Source organism: Azolla caroliniana, unplaced genomic scaffold (genome assembly GCF_043228905.1).
Source record: "Azolla caroliniana isolate FFs.n. ecotype wild unplaced genomic scaffold, voAzoCaro1.0.p SCAF_2, whole genome shotgun sequence".
NCBI lineage: Eukaryota > Viridiplantae > Streptophyta > Polypodiopsida > Salviniales > Salviniaceae > Azolla > Azolla caroliniana.
In genome coordinates, this window is record NW_028230437.1 from 19,472,269 (window position 1) to 19,496,493 (window position 24,225).

Below are 24,225 nucleotides of genomic sequence, written 5' to 3' on the forward strand. Positions count from 1 at the left end.
TCTTTAGACAAAAATGGGTAAAACCAATAGTAATCAAATATATTATTTTTCAAAGTATTATCTTGACATCATGATCATTATGACTCATTTTCACAAACACATGATTGTAAGAAGTTTATTGGTCGTGAGACTTGCATATGATTGATTATGAATATTGAATACCTAGAGAGAGAAGTAGGCGGTTCCAAAAAACTCATTTATTAAATGAAACTTTGCTGTGTCTAGTAATCATTACAAAATAACTTGGTAACTTGAGTTTCTACATCCTTGTCATCTTTGGCGGTCTTTGTTGTATTCCTTTCAAATGGTATGACTAGTGATAAAACAATCAGGTTGAGAAATGTGGTTTTATTGGTGATATAATAGTAAACATTTTCTATTTAAATCACTACATGATTGATTTGGAAAAATAAATGTTCATGAAATAATTGTGAATCATGTTAAGTGAAGATTGTGTGACAATGTTATGCCATGGATAGAATAAAGTGTTTAATTATTACCACTTTTGACCCAATGCCAATTTGAAAAGTTAATTTAAGCCAAATGGAAATATGGTAACACGAACGATCATCATTTCCAAAAGTTATATCATACCAACTATTTAATGATTTCCTTGACATGTGGTGATAGAGCAAGCAAAATATAAGAAATTATAGATGAAGGAAAGGAAAGAGGGGTTGTAGACCACTCGACCACCCCCAAGCAATGGTGCGAGATGTACCCAAACCTCCTTGATGTCCCATACCATTGAGTATTGATGTGAGTCATAACTTGGGTTCCACAAGGATCACATGTGCTTAGCTAACAAGAGCCATAGCCATATTGACATTGTCTCAATATAAGTCAAGTGTGCCTAATAAAAAGGTAGCTAGCTTTGTTATATAGGTAGAAACCCTAGGCCTTAATATGTTCACAAACTTGACTACTCCATGTGAAGTGGTGAAGTGATAACACACTTAACAATTATCTCATATTGTAGAATTGTGATTCAATTCATACCCTCATTCATTTCGAAATTAACCCACACATACTCATCATAAGAGTCGAGAAGACGATGGAAACCTATCTCATGACAAGTTATAGTTATGCATGTAACATACTCCTCCACTGTAAAAGTTTGCACTCTTGCAATGATTATTTAGAGGTGTGTTTTGATGTATTTTGGCAACTAGAAGATTGATCAATTAAGCAAATGAATCAATATATTTGAGGATTGTGAAGGTCCACAAACTTATGGGGGTAATTTAGTGCACTTCCTACAAATTAAACCTTAAGAGTTTTAAAATGCACATATAAATACCTTCATCTAAGATTAAATACATAAGGTTACCAATGCTAGTTGGGCATAAAATCACGCTTTGTTTTGAGAAATTGTACATTGAGCAAATTGTGTACAATGTGTAAGGTTCCCTTCTAGTATGTAATGTCTACTAGCATCTATATTAGATTTGGCACTTACCCAAGATTTTTAAAGGAAACTATCATTAAGGTGCTTTTCTTGAAGGTGATCATAATGATTATATTGATGAAGTTAACCACGTTAACCTCATGAATAAAACATAAGGCATCAATAACCCTATTGACAAATCATCTTAAGTTATCTAATGGAAAATCAAAGTCCTAAATGAGATTCGTGCATTGTGCCATACAACCATTGAGGTTCCATTGGTCACAAAATATTTTAATTACTCAAAAAATATTTCTATATTATATAATATTTCCCTATTTGTTTATGTATTCATTTATCTCAATTAGTTTTGTTCATGAACTATAAACCAATATTGAGTAAAAGAAAAATTCTTACACTCAAACGAATGAAGTAGGTTAGAGGAAGGATATTTTCACTCACGTTCTCAAAGTAAGTTTAAGGACTCACTTTCACAATAATTCCAAATCATTGGGCTTGTTGACATGCAGATTTGACCTTGTAGGAGATTATTAAATGACATCATCAATTATGATTTATTACAAATAGATTCTTGCGATAAACCGATACAACCAAGGAATGAACAAAGTTCTTGGAAATTATAAGTTGGGATATACAAGAATTCCACTTTCTATATCTTATAAAGGTCAATTTGGAGCCGTCACTAAAATGCCCAAACCAAGTAATATCAAAACATTGTTTCCAAGAAATTCAAATTTGATGGTACACACTTTATTTTAACGATGATAGTTGATACATAGCCATCATAGTTCATCATAGTTCAAATCTAATAGGACTAACATACTCTAGTATTCCATACTCTAATTAATAGAAACATGTGCACTACCACATGCTTAGCTCAAAAGAGCCATTCCCACACTATCATAGTCTTAATATAAGTCAAGCCTCTATTATAAGGTATCTCGCCTTCTCACATAGGCAAAAAGCATACGCCCTAGTGTGTGTTCATACACTTGACTAGTTCACGTGAAGTGATCACATGATAACACATTGCAGAATTGTAATTCAGTTTACCCCTTTGTTCCTTTCAGAATTAACCCAATCGCACTCATCGTGACATTAGAGAACCATGGAAAACATATCTCATCCTTAATTATGATTATCCACATAACATATAACTTGCACATTATGTTACACAAATATGTATGGATTATTCACTCACCAAAATTATAGATACTAGCATTTACTTTAGATATGCAAAACAATATAAGAGATCATTTGCTCATTGGCAAATTACAAAGACAATTATCTCCAAAGCTACACAACTTGTAGTATACAGTATTAAAACATAGTTTAGATATACTTTATAATATGAGATATGAATTAGAGAGACCACAATGATGATGGCTTTGGTCTAATTAGTATATAATCAGCCTTTAATCTTTGAACAATACTCAAATTCATAAAAGAGCAAAGACTAATTATACCTATGTGCTCTTGCCAAGTGGTAGCAGATTCCATGCATTGCTTTAAGTCTGGAAGTGATGATATTTTATGCTATTTTCTGAAGACAATTCATGAAATTCATGCAATCAATATTAACCCTTCGCCTATGTCACAAATGATTTAAGAAAAAAATCCAAATTTATATTGTAAGTAAATCATAGAACATCCACAACATGGAAATTCTGTCCAACCATCATAGAATTTCATTCATTATTTGATGCTTGCCAATTAGAAAAACGGCAACACACTTGCCAAGAAATTAAATAGGTTGTAATTGATGATCAGAAGTTAGAACCTTACGCTTTCAGAAAGGAGTTTCCAAAACTCCCTTAAAACTTACACGAAACTATGATCATAAGCTTCCAAAACTCCCTTAACAGAACAATAGGTGTGAGTTCTAGATATTGGTACTGGCTAAAATCCCTGAGCAGATACAAATTTCCATCTTACCATTTATCAAAGCATAATTCTTTTGTGAAAACACAATTGCTCTTTTGCTCCTAACAGTGAAGGCTCTTAGCTATTTTACGATTGATAAATAATGAATACAAGTAATACTTTATTTATGGAACTAGGATGAACAATATTATTAATATTAATTATTAACAGCCAATTGTAATTAAAAATCATAATATAAATTTAAAACATCAACAAAAAAAATTTAAATCTTTGCTTGATTAAGCCACTTTGAGATGAAATGAATGTCGTCAAGGCAGTCGACATGATTCATCAGAAACAAGTATGAATATCCACCAATTATCATATTAGAATTAAAACGCAGTAGGTGGGTATAAACAAGCCAACAACCAATGATGGGATATAAATTACAAACTGTGAAGGATAATGGACTCAAGAGTCACAGAGATTAGCACATATAGTTGTGCTATCTCACCCCTCGTCACATAGCGAACCACCTATCAAATCCATATTCAAAGGGCGACATGTCAGAGGTGAAAGCTAGAATTAATAAGAATGCAAAATGGGCGTTTTACTACCATATGACTTTTCATGACATGAATCTTTTACTACTTTGTCTTTGGTTTGCTGATAAAGAGGGCTATATGTGATTCACATGACCTGCACATATCGGCCTTCCATCTGCAAGGTGCATTTTCAGCCTAAACAGACACAGATAAATTCTGGTTTCTTTGTTGATCTATTGTATCTAAAGAAGCAGCCCAGCAAACTTTGCTTGGATAGATCTTTTGATGGATCTCTACTAATAACATGTATATACACCTATGCATCCCAGATATGTTGTATATATAAAGATACCTTTTTTAATGACCTATATTGTGGGGATAATCTACCATCGATATCATGTTCTAATATATTACTAGAATAATACCTTGCTTGCCTTAATGTTACAAATTCGGACTTCAGATCAGGTACCTTAATTTGGATCAGAGAGATTCTGCCTAAAAACCATAAAAAAATACAGAAGCTCTAAATCAGTAACCAAAGATTACACATACATCAAAGACTAGCAATGAACCAGGCAAGTTACTCTATTAATCAATCAATCAATCAAAATTCTCATTGTATACCGTGAACGCTCTTGAAACATCATCCAACAAAATGTCACCTACAAGGTTAACATGTAAAACTTGAGCAGTTGTGAACTAACATGACCTGACGGGGGTGAAAACATAATGCTATGACATAGCACCACTCAATTCTCCCCTTGCAAATTTGTCTTCTGGATAATATACAGCCCGTACGATATTGCCTCCGAACCCTCTCCCATTTAAAGCTGCCTTAGCTTTCATGGAACCTTGTACATCCATGTATTCCACAAATGCCATTCCTAGACCGGACACATCCTCAGCATTTGAACTTGGTCGAGGAATAACAAGATTAACTACCTGACCAAACTTGCTACATTCGTCTTGTATATCTTGGTAGATATCTTCAAACTCTTGATCATCTCTCAACTCATCTATCGACACAAGTTGGGCCAAGCACAAAACCTTCGTTGGCATCTCAATGCTTACCGATCCCATGGTAGGAAGCTGCCCTGTGAAGAGATTATAAGGAATAGTGACTCCTTGTTGTTGGACAGAGAGTTGTTGTTGAAGCTCTTTTTCATCTGGTTTTCTTTCACTTCCTGCTGAGGCTCGTCTCACAGTTAATGTCCTATCGCCGATTTTCACCCCATTGAGGACAGTACATGCATAATCACTAATATCTGCATCTTGGTAAACACAAAATGCATAACCTTTTGAATTTCCTGTCTCGTTATCTTTAACCAAGTCAAGGCCATGAAGGGGGCCAACTGATTCCAATAGCTGTTTTACCTCGTCTTCTTTGAAGTGATGGGGAAGACCACCCACAAAGATCTTGTGAGGGCATCCATTGACAATACTACGAGATGTAAGGCCAACAGCGGCAAGGTTTAGAAGAGGATTGGGTTGAATTGGACCAAGAAATGCGGCACAATTAGAGTCATAATCAGTTGGCCTTCGTATGCTTACAGCAATACCTCCAAACATGATACCATCCAGAGCCATAGCATTAGTGGCTTCTTCAACAGTCCTCATTTCAACAAAGGCGAAATTTTTGTCATAGTTGACATAGACATTAACAACGGGATCGCCAGGGAAGGTGGCTCCACCCACCATATGCATGACTTGGTTGAAGAAAGTAGATATGCTTTGCTCATTTGCACCTGGTGGGAGGCGTCCAACATAGACTCTTTTTGCATGCTTGACTGCAACTGGGTTCGTGAGGGCAGGGTTTGGGAAAGCAAATGGAATAGGCAGGGTAGGGTTGATGGTACTTACCGGCGGGGCGGTGCCTCCCGGTGGCGGCACATCAAACCCACTTGACCGCTTTCGACCTCGACCCAATGACCTGGATCTAGACCTAGACCTAGACCTGGATCTAGACCTTGACCTGGAGCCCCCTCTTACTTCCCTTGACTTTGACCTTGAACCCTCCCTTACTTCCCTTGACCTGGATGCCGAACTCCCTCTCACTTCCCTTGACCCATATCTCGAATCCCTGAGTTCCCTTGATCTTGAGCCTTCCTTCACTTCCCTTGACCCATATCTCGAATCCTTGATTTCCCTTGACCTGGACCTTGAACCCCGTCCGCCTTCCCTTGACCTGGACCTTGAGCCTCTCTGGGCGTCTCTGGAAGAATCATTAACATCTCTTGAACCTGATCTTGAATCGTTGACCGCTTCCCTTGACCTAGACCGTGAATCTCCGCCTTCCTTTGGCGTTTCTCTGCTGTCATCATGAGGTCTATGACGGTCATCTCGACTAGATCTGGTGCCATCAGTGGAAGACCTGCTTTTTCTGTCACGTGAGCGATGGTGATCTTTCATTTCTCTGCTTGGATCGGAGTGATCGTCTGCATCACCCTTGCTGTTCTTGCTCGACATAGCCTCTTCTTCGCTTAACACTTCGAAAACAGTTTCTGCATATCAAACCATAAAACTGCTTATGCCAATCCAAACCCTAGATGTTTTTCTGCGTCTTTGCTTTTTGCTTTTTGCTTTCTGCTTTCTGCTTTTCGATTTTGTGCTTCTTGCTTTTCGATTTTGGGCTTTTTGCTTGCTGCTTTTTACAAGGATGCATTCTTCTTGTGTGTCGCCTCTACTAGATACAATTTTTGGGCACGTTGGACCATCCGGGGTGTCCCACGATAGCAAGATCTTCTTCCGTCATGTCCAACCACAAGAAGTCTTTGCTTCTTCAAGCAAATCCCTGAGACTATCATTATTCGATCATCTGCAACTTTGCAGGCATCCCACTTCGAACTTACATCCTAATATCTTATCTACGCTTTTTGCATCCGCATCGTGCCCAGCTTCGACATCAGTAGAAACTCTTCTAGCCACCAAGAAGCATCAATAGTATCCCAGATCAATCGGGTTGGTTGTGCCATAGGCTAAAACTCAAGCAACCTAACACACACACACATAGATTTTATCACCCTCTTCGGAGCTCAAGAAACCTAATACAGAGAGATGGGCCGACAAAGAATGAATTGTCTAATTTAGAATTAGTTGTTGCTTTGCATTCTGTCTAAACATTGGTGACCTTAATGGATCAAGAGAGGAGACCCTCCCTCTCATGATGATGTGAATAACATTCTTCATGGGCTTTCTCACCTAATATTCAATGTTCCCTACTAGTAATAGGTTACTTTTGGTTATGGTATGAATTCAAGGCTCTATTCTTGTTTCCATCATTTCTTGATCATTATAGTCAACATAAAGATTAGATCAACAAAAATTAAAAATAGTTTCATTTCTGTAAATCGCATCTAAATATCATTAAATTTAGAAGATATCGATTGTCATTTACACTAGAGCATGAAGGGAAAAGAATGTGGCTCACCAACAACTTCTCATAGCAATTGTGACTCTTTAATATTGTTTAGCACATGTTCAAGGTAATGTGGATTTTACGACATTAAGGGAGCTTATACAAAACCTTATTAATTGTATTTCTCAACCAATTGATGTATATATTTGAGTAAACCAACAAAATCACATTAATGAAAGATGGTGAACGCAAAATGCAACAAAAAAGCAACATGGAAGATTTGTTGAGGAATAGGGGCAACTAGATTGGTCTGGCAGATTTAGGGTGACGAGAGTCGAATTGTCTACAATCGTGACATGAAGCAATATTAGTGACTTGACATGGTGAAGATGATCAAGGTAATCACAGGGATCAAACACTTCGTATAAGCATTTGTGTGGCAAAGTGTTTCATTAAATGTTCCTAGGGGAAGGTTGTGAGATGGCTATGGTACAATCACGATGTTAGAAGTGGTTCTTGTACATGCATATGAGGGTCATTATTATATGGGTAATGATAATGAGTTTGAGGGTGTGTGTATGATATCAATTTCAATGTTGATAATAGTGTGACAAATTTGATGTTAAGTGTAAGGGTGATGTTTAAAAGGATTTTTGTTATGTTAAAGATGATGTTAATAATGGTAATGTTAATATGAATGTTATTTATGATTATTGTAGCAAATGGTAAGGATGATAAGGAAACAAGGATAATTGAGGAAAGAGGAAAGGAAAATGATGTTGAGGAAAGGAAAAATGATGGTAAGGGAGATATATGAATTGGAGAGGATGATAATGATAAGGGAGGTGAGGACAATAATGATGACCAGGAAAGAATGATGATGATGAGAGACGATGAAACACATAGAATACAAGAGGGATAAAGACCAACATAACGATGTTTGATAACAAACAATGACTCTTGAGATGGCCATATGCGCAATGCACGCATGGAAAACAAATAATCTAAAGTCATGTGAAGCACCGGCCTATAGAACAACTTTTGATAATAAAATGGAACATTCCAGTTTGGGCACGTACAAGAGGTTTTGTTAGTTTATTGACTTTGTAAAGAAAAAAAGATACGGTATGGGGTTTCAAGTCTTAGACCTTTATATAAGAAAAGAATCATTATAAATGACCTAGCGATTTTTTAGTCGTCTCATTTTACGTATTTTTACTTACAAGATAAATAGGGAAGCAAATATATACATGCAATAATAAGAGCTTACAACATAAGTGCAAGGTTGTGCCATGTGAGCATGCATCCTAGCATGGGTGAACCTTTACAAAATCCTAAATAATGCATTCAAGGGGAGAAAATACTTGTGAATCTCTATGACAATTGGGGGAGGCAAGGTAACATGATTCAATGAGGGGTAAAGGGGGTGAGCCATAGACAAGGTGAGGTACAATGATGTCGGATGGAGGGACAATCTTTGGGTAGTGTAGGTGAGGTTATGGGAATGTTTGACAAAGGGTAAAGTTGAGAGGATGATGTGGCATTGAGTGGTAGAGGTAGATTAGGGTTGGTGTTGGGATCGTAACTGGCCACAACCGGTTTCTTGTATATGTATTCAGGTGCAAAGAATCAACTAAGATACTGTACAGACAGAAAACAGAAAATGAAAACTCAAAGAGACACAAGATATTTAACGTGGAAAACCCGAATAACCGAGTTGATTTTGGGCCGAGGCCTAGTCGGCCTTGGCCGAGTTTGCCTATTGACTCCATTCCATTCGGCTCGTGCTCTTCCCATTCAGAGGGACCTGTTTCCCAACAGTTGGGACATGGGTGTTTTGTAGCACGTTGAGGTTATTGCTATAATAATCCCTTGCTTCATCATTATTGATTGGTTCCATTACTATTTGATGGGAATTCAAGTAGCTTTTGTATACACATCTCTAAAGGTTGTAGTAGTATAGGCCACTACTTCGCATCATTACCCTAAAATGCCCTGGAAAATACCTTCTCCACCAAGCAGGGAGCCAATCGAGGAAAATGTTATGTGAATATAATGTGTTGGATGTGTAAGCGTTATCCTGTGCATGTTACCAAACATGGACTAGCCACACAAATATGAGAGGTGAGGCATGACCATTGTCATTGTTGAGTGGTTTGATTGTGGGTTGTTGAGCAATATCATGCAATTGTTGCAATAGGGTCCAAAGCTTGTTCATAGACTTCGATAACCAATGTTTGCCTAGAAGTTCGGTTGTTAGGTCAACTCCATCTAGTTGTAGTAATCTAGAAATGGTGATATTGTTGTGTCTAGAAGGGCAATTCCTTCCATAATTTATATTGAATGGATGTAGTAGAATAAAGCTTGTTAATATAATCTTATACCTAGATATGACAAGAATGATCATGAGATCATCAAAAAGCCAATATCGAAGTAGTAATTAGATCAATCGTAGGATCAATAACGTAATTAGAAAATAGATTGCTAGAATCCTAATAATCAACCCTAATACTCGACGGTCATCCCTTTTTAAGACCCTAAGTTACCTATTCATAGTTTTCTCTCTTAGCTTAAGTTCGCCTTGCCTTCATTCTCTCCAAGCTTTCTATTATTTAGCTTGAGAGTCACCCCCACCAATTTGAAGGTGCCATGAGTAATGGATGCCAAGTCCTATAATAATGGGTCATATGAGATTTCCTACATCCCTTCCCCCACTATCCTTCTCTAGAGAAAGTGTCGTTGATTTGATTTTTCGATTGATGGTCTTGTATTTCGTATTGGTAACAACCTATTCACCGAGTTGAACCTTTACACCAATATCAAGGTGACCTAAATAACTTAGCATAACAATTTCATCTTTAAAGACATGAGTAATGGATGCCAAGTTCTATAATATTGGGTCATACGATACTTCCTTCATCCCTCCTCCACTATCCTTCTGTAGAGAAATCGCCATTGATGTGATGTTTCGATTGATTTTCTTTTATTTCGTATTGGTAGCAACGTCTTTACTAAGTTGAACCTTTACACCAATATCAAGTTGACGAAAATAACCTAGCATAAGAATTTCTTTGACCACATGTATTCTTTAGATGTGATCAATCCCTCTTCACTTCCCCTTTTGGGTTCAAACACCCTTTTGTTGTAGGCATGGTTGGGTGAGACCTTATGGAAGCAAAATGATTTGTCACCATTTGGGCTCCAAATCTGTGTGAACACCAAACTGGACCTATGAGTGAAAACAAATATAGAGAATCAAGATAACCCTCCTAATCCCCAACATAGTGGAAATCATAGTATTTGGATTTCTTTACTTCCCCTTTTTCAGTGAAACACCTGTTTATTGCAATCATGGTTGGGCAATACCGTATAGAATCACATTGATTTATCACCATCAAGGCTCCAAATTCACGTGAACACCAAACTAGACTTAAAAGTAATTAAAACAAAATTGGAGGTAAACTTCCTAATCCCCAACACAATCACGATCATAGTATTTTGATATCTTTGCCCCCGTTGGTTAAGATTGAGGCCATATTTGACTACGCCCTTAAATTATGTGAAAGTTATCATCCTAGTTGTCTATTGAATCTTTTTTATTTGCCATTGCATGCGTGGATTTCCATGCCATCTTTAGTGAGGGGTGACATTTGCACAAAGACCATACGTTGTCATGCTTTTTATGAAGCCACTAATTTATACCATGTAGTCCAAGTATTTATAGGCCCACAAAAGGATTCTAGTGTGACTCATTGAATAACATCTTGAGAGATTGTAGATGGGGATATCACATAACATCTACCCCAAAAACTAAAAATCTTTGCACCATTATTAGGCTTTGGCGTACCAATCCCTCTTCCATAGCATTTGATCATATGTACATAACAATTATCAAAGGGATGCATGCAAAGGATGTTATCTTAATGTCTCCATGGTTGACCTAGCATGATAGGTCATCATGCCACATCTCACTCCAACACTTGGAGAGCTTGTTTTGATCATGAGCTTCTATTGTGACCACAATAGATTTCTTCAAAACTTTCTTATTGTCATCATCACGGAGACATTTGACATGTACCTATAGGCTACATTATGTCAAACTTAGAATTTCCCAATAATAAAGTATTATGAACAAAATATATAATGACAAAAGTTTGATCATGATGTAGATAGTATGTAGATACAAATATGGTGCATTGATGTCCACTCCTTTTCATAATTGCTATTCATAAACTTGCTTTCATGATCTAGTGACAATTCCTTGATATTAATGATACCATCATCATACCCTTTCCTGAAGGTAATCTTGCATCTCAGCATCATGTGAATTTGATACATCTCCCATAAAAAATGTAGAGAAAGCAAAGCTCAAATATGGTCGAAGGCAGAATATTTCAACGATGTGATACCAAAATCATGCACCTGTTTGGGGCAACACATATATTGCCAATGAGTCTATTAGTCATGGGTGTTTGGATGCATTGACATATTGTCCTTGTTAATTTTCCCAATATTTGTGGCTATAATAAGACTCAAACTTAAATCTATGTCTGGATATTCTTCCCTCTATATTGAATCTTGTGGTTGAATGAAACATGGAGTCATCTTCTCTTGTCCCTTTCTTTTCTTCTATTTGCATAACACGGGGTGCACTCAATTTACACACGCTGTCAAACTCATAATATTTTGTTTTTCTTCCACTCTCCTAGTTGCTCCAAGTGAAGGTATTTTAATTTGCGGGTATTTGAAACAATCAACCACTTCGGTTTTCACATCTTCATTGTACACTACTAGCTATTAAACTTCAAATTTGATGATGCTTATCACCATGACTTCTAGTCTTAACCACATCGATTGTTAGGTTAAATGTTCACAAAAAACATGCATTATATCTAAAAGCTAGAGCATTGTCAACTTAGAATATACTAAAGCTACAACATTGTCTAAATAATTCAAAAGCAATACAATGAAATGCCCATGTTTGGTTTTCCTCATGACTCATGTGCTCCTAAGGCTTCTTGACTGAACTCTGCTAGTTGGTCAAAACACGGACAAGATAAGATAGATGACAAAGGACATCTTTGTTTCACTTCCATGGTGCTCATGAACCCTCTACACTCTAGAAATGCCTCTATTTGTCTTCGACTTTTACTTTATTTGCTGGTATAATAGAATCTAATTGCTTTTATGCATGTTGGTACAAGTTTCTCCATTGTCTCTAGTAAATTTTCCCTCGTGATTGTCACAATAGTTTTCTTGAAATTTACAAAATGGCAATGCAATAGTTGTTTTTTAAGCCATTTTTTGTCCATTATCCCCCCCACAAACAAATGCTGAAATGATTACTGTTGTGTTTAGGTCAAAAACTTGTTTGTCCCATTGCTCTCTTGTTTTGTTTTCTAGCCCATTCACTAGGGTAATGTTCAACAAAACATCATATAACTTTGGCCATACAACATCCCACCAAATCATGTGATAGAGAGTTGATTTCTATTCCCTTATTGTGTTTTGATTATGTTATCCTACCAGCTATATTAACAATTTTATATGATGTTTATATTCTATTGGTCTCTAAGCCAACTCTTTTAAACCCACAATATTCCATAATTAACCCATAGTCTTTGATAGCTTGCTCTAAATTCTAGAAATCTTCTACATTATGTAATAACAAATTGATATTCACATGTTGATGCATTCCTGTGTTTTCAGTTAATTGGCTAGTATTGGCAGCCATCACAAGATTGGAAACCTGGAACCGCTGTTCTGATTCACATTATTTCTCATTGTGTGATTATTCATTATTTCCTGTTGTGGTATTATTATTGCCATTTGCATTCCAATTTCCTAGTAAATGCCTTTATTTTGCCCCAATACTTAATTGTGTTTTTCGCTCCAATATGTTCTTTTGTTTGATGGATTATAATCTCAAATTGTAGATATTAAGATTTAAAATGCCTTCTCAAGAATAGAGATAGAAAAGCCCAAAAGAGTGGCAAACGATCTTTGCTATGTATTTTGGAATGCTGTTGTAGCCTCTCTGTCAATCAATCTTTGCTATGTATTGGTTCAGGAAATATTTTGGGGAGAAGCTCTCCACCTCAGGTCAGTATCCCATATTTGTTCTCTCTTTTACATATCCTTGAAGAGTTCTTGCTCCTCTCTGGTGAGTACCACGTCACAGAACTCTTCTTTGCCGAGATCAGAGTAGTCGTCAAAATTACTAGTGTCATCAGGACCCTATGCATCAAAATACAACATATTGTATGTAACAGTCAGTGATGGTAGAGATAACTTCACACATTAGCCATGAAACATATTGTGTACGAGATGGTACATGATATGAGATACAAAATGCAACATACATGGTATCAAGTAATAACATGGTACGCGATATCCACATCACGATACAAAACATGATGTATTTTCACGTGTATAATAACGTTAAGAATTTCTTTTACTGCTGCAGATAGGCAATACGAGCTATATTTTCTGGATAGAAATTTACCTTAACCTTAGGCTGAATTGGAGGGCTTTCCCTTTGGTTCATCATACTCTCCCAATTCACATTAGCAAACCATGAATGGTTCTTGATATCAGCCACACCACCTTTCAGGCAACCAAGCCTGTTGATATTGAATGTGGATGGGCCTGAAGTGTGATCAGTACATGCCTTTACGTTATACAATCAATATATAGCTCTTCATTGCATAGAGAGGTTGATCTTTCTTTCCAAGCTGTCTATCTATACACACATATATATTACATAAAAAAAGAAGTTTTACCTCTTAGAGAGTTCGGCCGTTAGAAGCTTTCTTATCAAATCCTTTGCACTGAATGAAGAGAAATAATAAATGTTACTTCCTGTACAGTACAGATATTAACACCTTTTTTTGCACTGAATGAATGGGAAACCCAATGTAACTTTTCTTTTTTGAAATATAGATATAACTAAAGTCTGCATCTTTTTTTTGTTTTGTACTTGATGAAAATATCTATTTGTAACTTCTTTTTGACAGCACAGAGAACATTAGCTGAATGAATGTAATCACTACAGTAAGGACATTCAAAACCAAGATGGAAACTTTTTTTTACCTTCTGGAGAAATGCTGTGGGAACACAATTTTCCCAGACAAAATCTTTTGGTAAATCTGCATGGGATCTGTTTGGCAACCCAAGAAAAAAGATCATAGAAAAAGTCTGAATTCTACAAAGAAAATTAAAACAAAATTTCGACAACTAAGAGTTCTGTTCAGTAGCAGCCAAACCGTTATCATAGAATGGAGCAAAGCCTGCGAGCATCTCATATATCAGTACACCAAATGCCCACCTGTGACAAGAAACAAAACAGTTTTCAACACACAAACATCTCTCTCAAGTCCTAGGAAAATATCAATGTAAAAAAGTTACCATTTTCCCTGATTGTGTACAATGTCTTAATCAAAAAACAAAGTGCACTTTATTTTTTTAACAAAAAAAAAAAGAAAGAAGGAAAGAAATGGGCAACTATTTTTTATGAGCATAGGAGCATAAACTTGCGAAATATATCATTCTTGCACCCCCTACCAGTCTACAGGTTTTCCATGCCCTTTTCCGAGAATTACTTCTGGCGCCAAGTAATCTGGTGTTCCTGTTAAAATAAGATAGCATGACTAATGCTGATCCATGAGTTGATTTTGGCTTCATATTTTTGCATAATGCATGTGATTAATTAATCTCCATTTGACTTCCATCTCATTATTTACCACATAGAGTGTATGTCCGTGTATCAATCTTTTTGGCAAATCCAAAATCTGCAAGCTTGATGTTACCTTTGTCATTAAGGAGGATATTCTCTGGCTGTTTTTAAAAAGATTCAAAACAAAGGGCACACGAATTAGCATAAAAACACATTGTGAAATGACTCACTCAAAAGCAGATGTATGAGAGACAGAAAATGTATTGAAACACAAATGTTAATATTGACATCTTCAAAGTGTCAAAATGGCCAATGAATAAGATAAAGATCTTGAATGTATATTCATAGCGCAATACAGGGTGCAAATACCTTCAAATCACGGTAAACAACATCCCTGCTATGTATGTATTCGAATGCAAGAAGGACTTGGGCTGCATAGAACCGCTACAAATGCCCATGGAATAAGTTGGGAGAAACCAACACACATGTGATCATTTTTGGGTATTATTCAGAAGAGAATCAAGTAATTCATTAGCTTATAGTTTTTTTCAAATTTAATTTCTTTAAATCATGTCACTACTCACAGCAGTATCTTCGTCAAATTTTCTCATGTTCCGTAGATATGTGAAAAACTCACCCCTGCATTAACCATGGAAGATACCTTTTTTATCAAAGCTTTCAAATGAATTTTTCTTATTCGCATTTTGGGAGGAAACATTGTTATGCCATACCCAGAGACATAATCCATCAATAGATAAATGTGTGCTTCATCTTGGCTGAAACCCACCAAATTGACGATGAATGGGGAATCAATCATTTCTAGTAGCCCTTTCTCAGCTTTAACATGATCAAGCTGGGTAAAAACAAAACAAAACAAAACAAAAATAACGTATGGATTGATCTCATCTCGTCATGCATGGAAAAAAAAGCATTGGTTTTCTTTCCCAATGTTATATAGAATGTTAGGAAATATCAACAATAACTCTGAAAAGAGTTTTAGGCCATATTCAATGTGATGACCCCTGGTGTTAAATGTTATATGTTTCTTTCTTCTCAATGATGGAAACTAGATTAGAGAAGGTAATTATATCTGAAAGCCTACTTGTTTCTGGCGGAGGATCAGAGCCTTGCCCAATGCTTTAGTTGCAAAGATTGCATCGCTTCGATTCTTGCGACGAGTCAGGTAAACCCTTCCAAAGCTTCCAGTCCCAAGAATACGCCCCAACTCAAAATCTTCTATCCTACATCTTCCCAGCTTCATCTGAAAAGTATAGGAATTTCAGCATTAATTTGAGAAATCCTTGTGAAAAAACATTTATAACTCAAACAATCCTTTATTCAAGATTCAAATGCTCCAGTTCTTGTGGCAAATATATACGAAATTTGAAGACAGAAAAAAAAGCATAATAACCACTATACATATAGGGCTATGCTCAAACACATATTGAACACCTTAGTTCTTGTAGGAGCAATATGTTTTTTTGAGATGAAAACCATAACCATATATGGATTGAAATAGAATAGATAGAGAGATATTCAAACAGAGGTAAACCACCATAATTCTCTGTGGGAAACCATAGATACATTAAAATATTATAGTTAACAGAATATAAAGCAAATGCGAAAAGCGTAATTCTAACAGTGAGAATACATGAAATGGTAAGAATGAAAAAAAAAAACGACAAGAAATGCATCAAAACATTAGAAATGAAAACAGAGAAAGAGAAAGAGGGAGAGGGTAACCCTAGAAAGATAAAAAACACAAATAGAATAGAGAAACCCTAGAAATATAAAAAATGCAGAGCGAGAGAACCCTGGAAAGGTACAATAAAAAAAAAACATAGAGGGAGAGAGATATGTAATATACCCTGGATCTTCCATTAAAGGAGGAAGAAGATGAAGATGAAGAGGAGGAGGGGTTAGAGGCAGAGGTGTTGATGACCCTCCTGCTAAAAATTCGGTTTATAACAGAATTCTTGCTGTCTGCCATTTCTTCTTCCTCACAGGATCCTCCCCTGTTTCTTCATATTCGTGAAGGAGAGAGAGAGAGAGAAGGACATGCACCTCTTTGATTCATACACACACACTCACATATGTATGTATTTATGTATGTATTTATGTATGTATGTAGACATGTGATTCATGAATAAAACATGGATGGGACATGCACATAACATACATATTCTTATTTTCTATTTCTTACCAGCATCACAATCAATAATATGAGATATACATGCATACATACATAGATTGACCTATTCGTGATATTCGTGATATTCGAGAATGAAACAATAAGAATTTTATAATCGTTACTCCATAAAGATATATGCACATTGATATTTGTAAGTGCTGCAAACAAGCTTTCGAGAAATAACAACATGGGTTTGTATAAGCGAAGGACTTATTAACAGACAAATATTGATGGCCATTCATTTCGTTTTGAATTTATATAATAAAAATTGTTTAATTCACTAAAACATTGATTAAATCACTAAGACAACAATTAATTCACTAAAACATTGATTAAATCACTAAGACAATAATTAATTTACTAATACATTAGTAATTAATTAATTCACTAATACTTAACTAGTTCACTAACATAATAATTTATCTACTAATACATTAATCAATTTACTATTAATTAATTAATTCACTAATACATTACTTAATTCATTAAAAAATTAATTACTTAATTGAAACTATTGATTAATTAATTAATAAGCAATTAATATAGGAATGGGCTACCCCATTTTGGCTATTTGCCCCCCCCCCCCCACCAAAAAAAAACATAAATAAAAATAAATAAATAAACCTTTTTGGCCCCCTAAAAAAATAACTTTTTAGCCCCCTATTTTGGCTATTTGCCCCCCACCCCCCCAAAAAAAAAAAAAAAAAAAAACTTTTTGGCCTCCTAAAAAAAAACTTTTTAGCCCCCCTATTTTGGCTAAACTTACAACACTTCTTTCCCAATAACACTTACAACAATACCTTGTTGGAACAAACATGCTTGTCAAGTGATTTGGTTGTTGTTGTGAAGTACCAAGTAGCTAAAATGAGTTATATTAATGGAAGTCAAATACAACCTTCTTGGTATTACAAAAATAAAAATAAAAATTTGATAGTTCTCACCTCAACCAAAATGTTTTTGTGATATATATCAACCATTACACTTTACAACCTCATAAAAAGGTTTATCAACTATTACATAAAAAGGAATCGTCGTCAATAACATTCTTAGTATTGTAGGGGCAAATAGCCAAAATGGGGGGGCAAATGCATATCGCAAGTGCGTGCATTGTGACCAGCTTGATCACATTTGGAACATTTGCGACCGGTAGAGTACTCAAATAGTGACTTCTCCCTTTGGTTGGCCTTTTTGTTCTTCGACCCTGCAGGGCGACCTCGCTTCCTAGTTACCACGACTGGATTGGAGAGAGACTGCAGTGGTGCTTGACTTGCTTCATCCAATCGTGTCATGAGAACAACAACCTGGTCATCGTCAGTTTCATACAATCTTTGCTCAATTTTCCTCATCAAACGCTTTCTGGGAGACAAACATGGCTTAGCTATAGAGGCGTGTTGAACCATTGAACACGCAATCAAGTGCCATTGACAGTGAATATCTTCAAGATGGAATCTTTCATTTCTTTGGATGCATCTCAAAATGTCACGACAACATGGGACACCAAAACTTGATCGAAACAACCCCGTACATTCATCACCATAATTGTTGTCAATAACTTTCTTGTACTGCTCCAATAACTTGTCTAATGCGTGTTTGGATATCTTCTTTACTAGCGGCCTCATGAACTTGAGTGCATGTCGATGTGCCTGTGTAGACTTGTCATACTCCATTTTGGTGTTCAATTCTGTCAGTTGTGTGTCCAGTAGTAAACGGATTTTCTTGAATACAGTGAGCAGATCGTTATTAACAATGCCTAAAACCCTCTTGACAACATAATGGTTGCCTTCAATGCGAGAGGTGCTGGTCATTCCAAAGTGAGGGAAGCGACCAGTCCAATAACGTACAATCTTGTCTTTGTGAATCAACCAAGTCTCATATACATACTGCACCAACGCATCGTGACTTGGTCGCCATTTCATTTGAAACGTGGCCCAGTTAGCCTCAAAATCTAGCTCGCTGGAAGAGTATAGAAGCTGGTTCCAGTCGTCCATATAGGCATTTGTGTCGTCAATGCTTGCAAACTTCGTCGTTGCATAGGCCAGAATGTTTTTGTTGACATGCCAGATGCAAAGCAAATTCTTTGTAGAAGGGAACACGATAGCAATTGCACTCATCAATGCAAGTTCTCGATCCAGTTACAATTACTGATGGCTTTGTCACAAATTCGAATGACTGCAATGCCCAAACATACATGGCTTCTATCTCGTTGCATATGAATGCAAATCCAGCATTGAACGTACTATTTGTAGCCGTAATTCCAACGATGTTGAGCAATGGCATGCCAAATCTATTCGTTTTGTAGGTGCAATCCATGACAAATACCACATTGAACCGTCTGGCAAGATCTGCTGACTTTTGATGACAAAAGAAAAGGCCACTGATTGAGCCGTTCGAGTTCACCTTGGAATTGAAGATAAAGTCGCCAGTGGAGATCTCATCGTATAACGCTTGAATTGGCGAGCGCCCGTCAAGAAACTCGGCTCTTGCAACCACTTTTTCATTGTGGATTTCTTTCCTGGTGGTCCATTGATTTCTGGTTTTTTCTCTCAAGTAGGCCAAAGTTGAAGCCGCACCAGTTCCAGCATTTGCCATGTCGCGAACAATGGTTTTTTCTGTATCAGTTAGTCTACGAGCCGTTGATATACCACTGAGATTGTCAGAAATAGGATGATTGTGTACAATAGCTGCCTTTTTAATAGTCCATTGTCCCGTTTTCTTCGAGAAGTTTGCTCTAATGAAGAATGGGCAGTCCATTAGACGAGTCCCTATTTGTCTTTTGCGAGTATCGTCAGTCAAGCCTAGAGGGTTGCGATATTTTCCCCCATAGTAGCACTTGAAAGTGACTTTTCTATTGTCACTATGCTTATCCACCACAACAATTATATTTTGAGCACAAAAATGGTCCTTGATAAAACTGATTTTTTTTAGGAGGCCAAAAAGGGTTTTTTTTTTTTTTGGGGGGGGGGGGGCAAATAGCCCATTCCTTAATATATTAATGATTAATTCATTAGGGTTTCGGCTAAACTTAGGGTTTTAGTGAAACCTTGAGTTTGCAGCCGAGAATAGGATGTAGGATTAGTGTAGAGCATAAATTGACCCATGCGTGAAATTCGTAATATTCGACATCCGTAATATTCGTAATATTCGAGAATACAAAATGAGCCCAAGAATATTACAGAACCATTCGTTTATTTATTTATTATTTTAAAAAATAATTTTATATACTATATATAAAAATATTATTAGTCTAGGTCCCCTTTTTAATGTCAAGAGAGTAAAAAGTGGGGAATTAATGAACCTTTTATTTATTAAAAATAAAACAAATACTTTAAAGTTTTTCATCTATTATAAGAATATTATTAGTGTGAGGTCCCCTTTTTAATGTGAGATAAAAATATAAAATTTTGTGAGAACCTTTTATTTATTCTATTTATTTTTTGTTTCATTAAAAATTAAAACATATTGTGGGGTCACGTGGTAAAACCACAGGCTAAAACCCCTCACCTAACCCAAGTGGCTATAACCAAGGTTAGGGGAGTTAGACCTTGGGTTAGTTAGTTATGCTATAGTTAGTAAAAGGTTAGTTAGAGGAAAGTAACTAGAAGTATGCCAAAATAACCGAATGGATCTTGGAATGTATTACCAAAGTGTATAAAGGCATTCAGATGGAATGGAAACAAGCAGAGAGTTTTGAGGCATTTTACACACATTGGTGGAGAAGACGGGCAACAATCAACACACCAAATCAAGAAAAAACTAAAGCAAAAACAAGACGCTACTCCAACATATTAGACACCACCACATTAAGAAGTAGAAGCCGCAACGCGACCCCAACACAACAAGACGCAACAACAGCAAGTCGAAACCAACATACATATGGCATCTCCAATATAGAACAACGGTGCAACAGAATGCACCGACATGAATCCTGAGTTTCTACAAGAACATAAAAAAAATCGTCAAACTTTTCAGATGGATCAACTAATACAAGCGGTATCTAACATCACAATACAATTGAATTTGACTAATCAAGCCATGCTATCTTTTTTCTCTTCGCAGATAGATAGGCACGCTAATTGCCTAGATCCACGAGTATGACCTAAATCCTTCTCGGGTCTGCCGTTTGAGGACATCCTTTCTTGGCTCGATCATTTTGAAATGGTGGCAAGCTATCATCAATGGCCCGAAGCACGGAAAGCACTAGAGATGCGAACCTTATTGGAGGGCATTGCGGCCACATGGTTCATACAACAAACAGAGGAGTCCAAGAACAATTGGTCGATACTTAAATCCCTCATGATCGGCAATTTCACTCACCATGACTCAACTCAGACAACACTACAACAATTAGAGACCATCAAACAACAACAACATGAGCCAGTGACACAATTCGCAATCCGATTACAACAATTACTTACTCGCCCAAATCCAACAATGCTAGAATCGATGAAGTTATTCTTCTTGTGGCCATGGCTACGCCCAAAAATATATCGTCGAGTGCACGACCAAGGCCCCAAAACATTTCAAGAAGTCATCCTCATTGCGCAACGCATTGAAGTAGCAACACAAATAGAACTCCAAATGAGCTGGTCGTCCAATGTCAATTCCGAGAAGCAGTACAACAGCAACGCCACGCCGATGGAAATCGATATCCAGAATGCTCAACTACAAGCAAGAAGGAACCTACCAACACGTGATGCACAAGGAAGACCTAAGTGTTTTTTTTGCAACAACTATGGGCACGTGAAGAAACACTGTCGGAAATGGAGCAACCAAACACAGAAGCAAAATGTGCAAGTACAATTGGCTGTCAACAGTTACCGGGCCAACCTATCGGAAAACTGAGTCGCGGGGTGTTGAAGGGAGCACAACCCCCGCACATACAAGCATCCACATCCTCAAGTTCTCCCGTGTGCACGACCATGGCCACAATTCTCAATAGCCCGCAAGAAGTTCTCTTCAATTCCGGTAGTAGCATATCTTCCATCAACCAAGATCTGGTTGATCGCCTCAATCTTTCAACCTTCAAAGCTCCCCCGATCAAGGTGTTGTTCGGCGATCACCAACGCCTATATAAGTCCAACACCACAACCGCATGCACACTCAAGCTAGGATCCACCACAATCACGCACACCTTCTACGTACTTCCACATCAATTGTTCCCACTCACACTCGGATGTGATTGGTTCATCAAGAGCAGGGCCCAACTCGATTTCCATACGCGTCGCCTCACATTACCACAAGAAAGTTCAGTTCCCCTGTTCACAAGCAAATGCAACCAACAAATCAGTAATGCACATGTAGCATTAAGCAAGGAGGTTCACCTAAATGATGTCCACAAGATTTTAACTCAATACCCTGAGCTAATCAACTCATCTGACAAGCCCACTATAGTCTCTTTCCCAGTCCAACATGTCATCAACACAGGAAGCGCAACACCTGTCTGGACAACAGCAAGACGACGTTCTCCTTTAGATCATGCATGCATTGACCAAGCAGTGAATGAGATGCTTAAAAAGGGGATCATCTCACCCTCACATAGTGATTGGGTATCGGAGCCACACATGGTCAAAAAGGATGGTGGCACATACCGATTTTGTGTTCACTTTTGCAAGCTCAATCAAGTTACCATCCATGACCTTTACCCTCTGCCCCGAATAGATGACCTCTTGGGCCAGTTGGGATGCTCCAAGTACTTCACCTCTATCAATCTTGCGGTCGGATATTGGCAGATTCCAATGGACCCAAGAGATGCACATAAGACAACTTTCAGAACACGCAAAGGCCTATTCCAGTTCAACAAGATGCCATTTGGCTTGTCCGATGCAGGCAGCACATTTCAATGGATGGTAAATTCAATCTTCGCTGAATTGATCGCTGACGGTACAGTGCTCGTATACCTAGATGACATTCTAATTCATATTTCCACATGGCCACAACATATTCAGGTATTACAATCAGTTCTACAACGAATACAACAACACAATCTGAAATTACAGTGGAAAAAATGCAGATGGGATAGCACACAACTAAAGTTTTTGGGCTACATAATTTCTGTCGAAGGCCTACAGATGGACCCAAAGAAGACCGAGGCCGTGACTAATTTTCCCCGACCAACCACAGTCAACTCCTTGCAGCGTTTCTTAGGCATGACAACTTTTTCACTCCGATTCATTCCGAATATGGCCACCATGACAGCACCCCTACGACACCTATTGCGAAAAGGCTCCAAGTTTGAGTGGACAACAAAATGTGAGAACAGCTTCATCCAATTAAAAACTACACTACACCAAGCAGGTCAGTTGGCTCACCCAGATTTCTCACGCCCCTTTCTTTTGCAGACAGACGCATCCAATCATGGATTGGGAGCCGTCCTACAACAAACGGATGCAACAGGAGTGGAGCACCCAGTTGCCTATATAAATCAATCCCTTACTCCTGGAGAAAAGAATTACTCCACAACAGAAAAGGAATGGTTAGCAATCGTATGGGCGTTCACAAAGTTCCATCCCTATTTACACGGCACCCACGTCAACATCGAAACAGACCACCAACCCCTAGTCCATCTAATTAACAAGCCACACCCACCAGGTCGCCTGTTAAGATGGGCAATGGCTTTACAGGAGTATCGGTACACATTAACTTATAAAAAAGGAGTCCAAAATGTGATTGTCGATGGGTTGTCAAGAGTAGAAACACAATGTGCTCAATTCAACCCTACAATAGTCCAATTACCCACAACGATCGCCCAGATAGCAGCCCTACAACAAGCCGACGAACAAATACGACAAATCACCCATGACATCCAATCGACAACAAGCAAAAAGGTACACAACCATTTCCAATTGCAAAACAATGTCTTATACTTTATACAAACAGGGAAAGAGCCACGAATCTACATACCACAAAGCTTGAGGAATTTATATAGGCAATTTTTTCACAATCACTCGATGTCTGGCCACCTTGGATTCCACAAGGTGTTGGACAAGATCTGTCTCTGATATTATTGGCCGCAAATGCATACAACGATTGCAACCTACATCAAACAATGTTAGTCATGTCAACAAATTAAGCCGCCCCATTCCAATGGCGGCCTACTCTAGCCTATTACTATTTCTGAACCCTTTGAATTAATCGAATCTTTAGTACTTTTGGGCTGTATGGCCTAAGCAAGGAGTGCGAGTGTATAAC

General features: G+C 37.4%; 2 protein-coding genes and 1 pseudogene across 7 annotated transcripts; all 3 read right to left on the bottom strand.

The window, feature by feature from the left end:
- Nucleotides 1-3,556: 3,556 nt before the first annotated feature.
- Nucleotides 3,557-6,313, bottom strand: LOC147867496 (splicing factor U2af large subunit B pseudogene; annotated as a pseudogene). Of its 3 annotated transcripts, none has more exons than XR_015529355.1 (3): nucleotides 4,526-6,313; nucleotides 4,242-4,311; nucleotides 3,557-3,807 (listed from the first exon to the last, which is right to left on the bottom strand). The product of XR_015529355.1 is annotated as a splicing factor U2af large subunit B pseudogene, transcript variant X3 (transcript). The 3 variants fall into 3 exon arrangements; XR_015529353.1 differs by having other exon boundaries at nucleotides 4,441-6,313; XR_015529354.1 differs by having other exon boundaries at nucleotides 3,557-4,311.
- A 6,773-nt stretch (nucleotides 6,314-13,086) lies between these two features.
- Nucleotides 13,087-16,889, bottom strand: LOC147867497 (uncharacterized). Of its 3 annotated transcripts, none has more exons than XR_015529356.1 (12): nucleotides 16,714-16,889; nucleotides 15,949-16,107; nucleotides 15,578-15,699; nucleotides 15,431-15,485; nucleotides 15,216-15,290; nucleotides 14,914-15,007; nucleotides 14,735-14,798; nucleotides 14,437-14,498; nucleotides 14,264-14,330; nucleotides 13,954-14,001; nucleotides 13,677-13,819; nucleotides 13,087-13,408 (listed from the first exon to the last, which is right to left on the bottom strand). XR_015529356.1 is itself a non-coding variant. In XM_087315281.1 (12 exons), the coding sequence occupies exons 1-12, from the start codon at nucleotides 16,834-16,836 to the stop codon at nucleotides 13,301-13,303; spliced, it is 1,095 nt and encodes a 364-aa protein (XP_087171407.1). In that variant the 5' UTR covers nucleotides 16,837-16,889; the 3' UTR covers nucleotides 13,087-13,300. The 3 variants fall into 3 exon arrangements, 2 of the variants coding, with proteins under 2 accessions (XP_087171407.1, XP_087171408.1); XM_087315281.1 differs by having other exon boundaries at nucleotides 13,677-13,794; XM_087315282.1 differs by lacking the exon at nucleotides 13,087-13,408 and having other exon boundaries at nucleotides 13,644-13,819.
- Nucleotides 16,890-19,041: 2,152 nt separating this feature from the next.
- Nucleotides 19,042-19,788, bottom strand: LOC147867498 (protein FAR1-RELATED SEQUENCE 5-like). Its single transcript, XM_087315703.1, has one exon. The coding sequence runs from the start codon at nucleotides 19,786-19,788 to the stop codon at nucleotides 19,042-19,044; it is 747 nt and encodes a 248-aa protein (XP_087171829.1).
- Nucleotides 19,789-24,225: the final 4,437 nt, after the last annotated feature.

Excerpts from the sequence above, each read along its gene's own strand:
- LOC147867497 (XM_087315281.1), bottom strand. The coding sequence starts at position 16,836 with ATGGCAGACAGCAAGAATTCTGTTATAAACCGAATTTTTAGCAGGAGG. Across the intron at positions 15,486-15,577 it reads TTGATGGATTATGTCTCTGG|GGGTGAGTTTTTCACATATC; the intron begins GTATGGCATAAC and ends TGGTTAATGCAG. Across the intron at positions 13,409-13,676 it reads CAATTCAGCCTAAGGTTAAG|GGTCCTGATGACACTAGTAA; the intron begins GTAAATTTCTAT and ends TTTGATGCATAG.
- LOC147867498 (XM_087315703.1), bottom strand. The coding sequence starts at position 19,788 with ATGGACTGCCCATTCTTCATTAGAGCAAACTTCTCGAAGAAAACGGGA.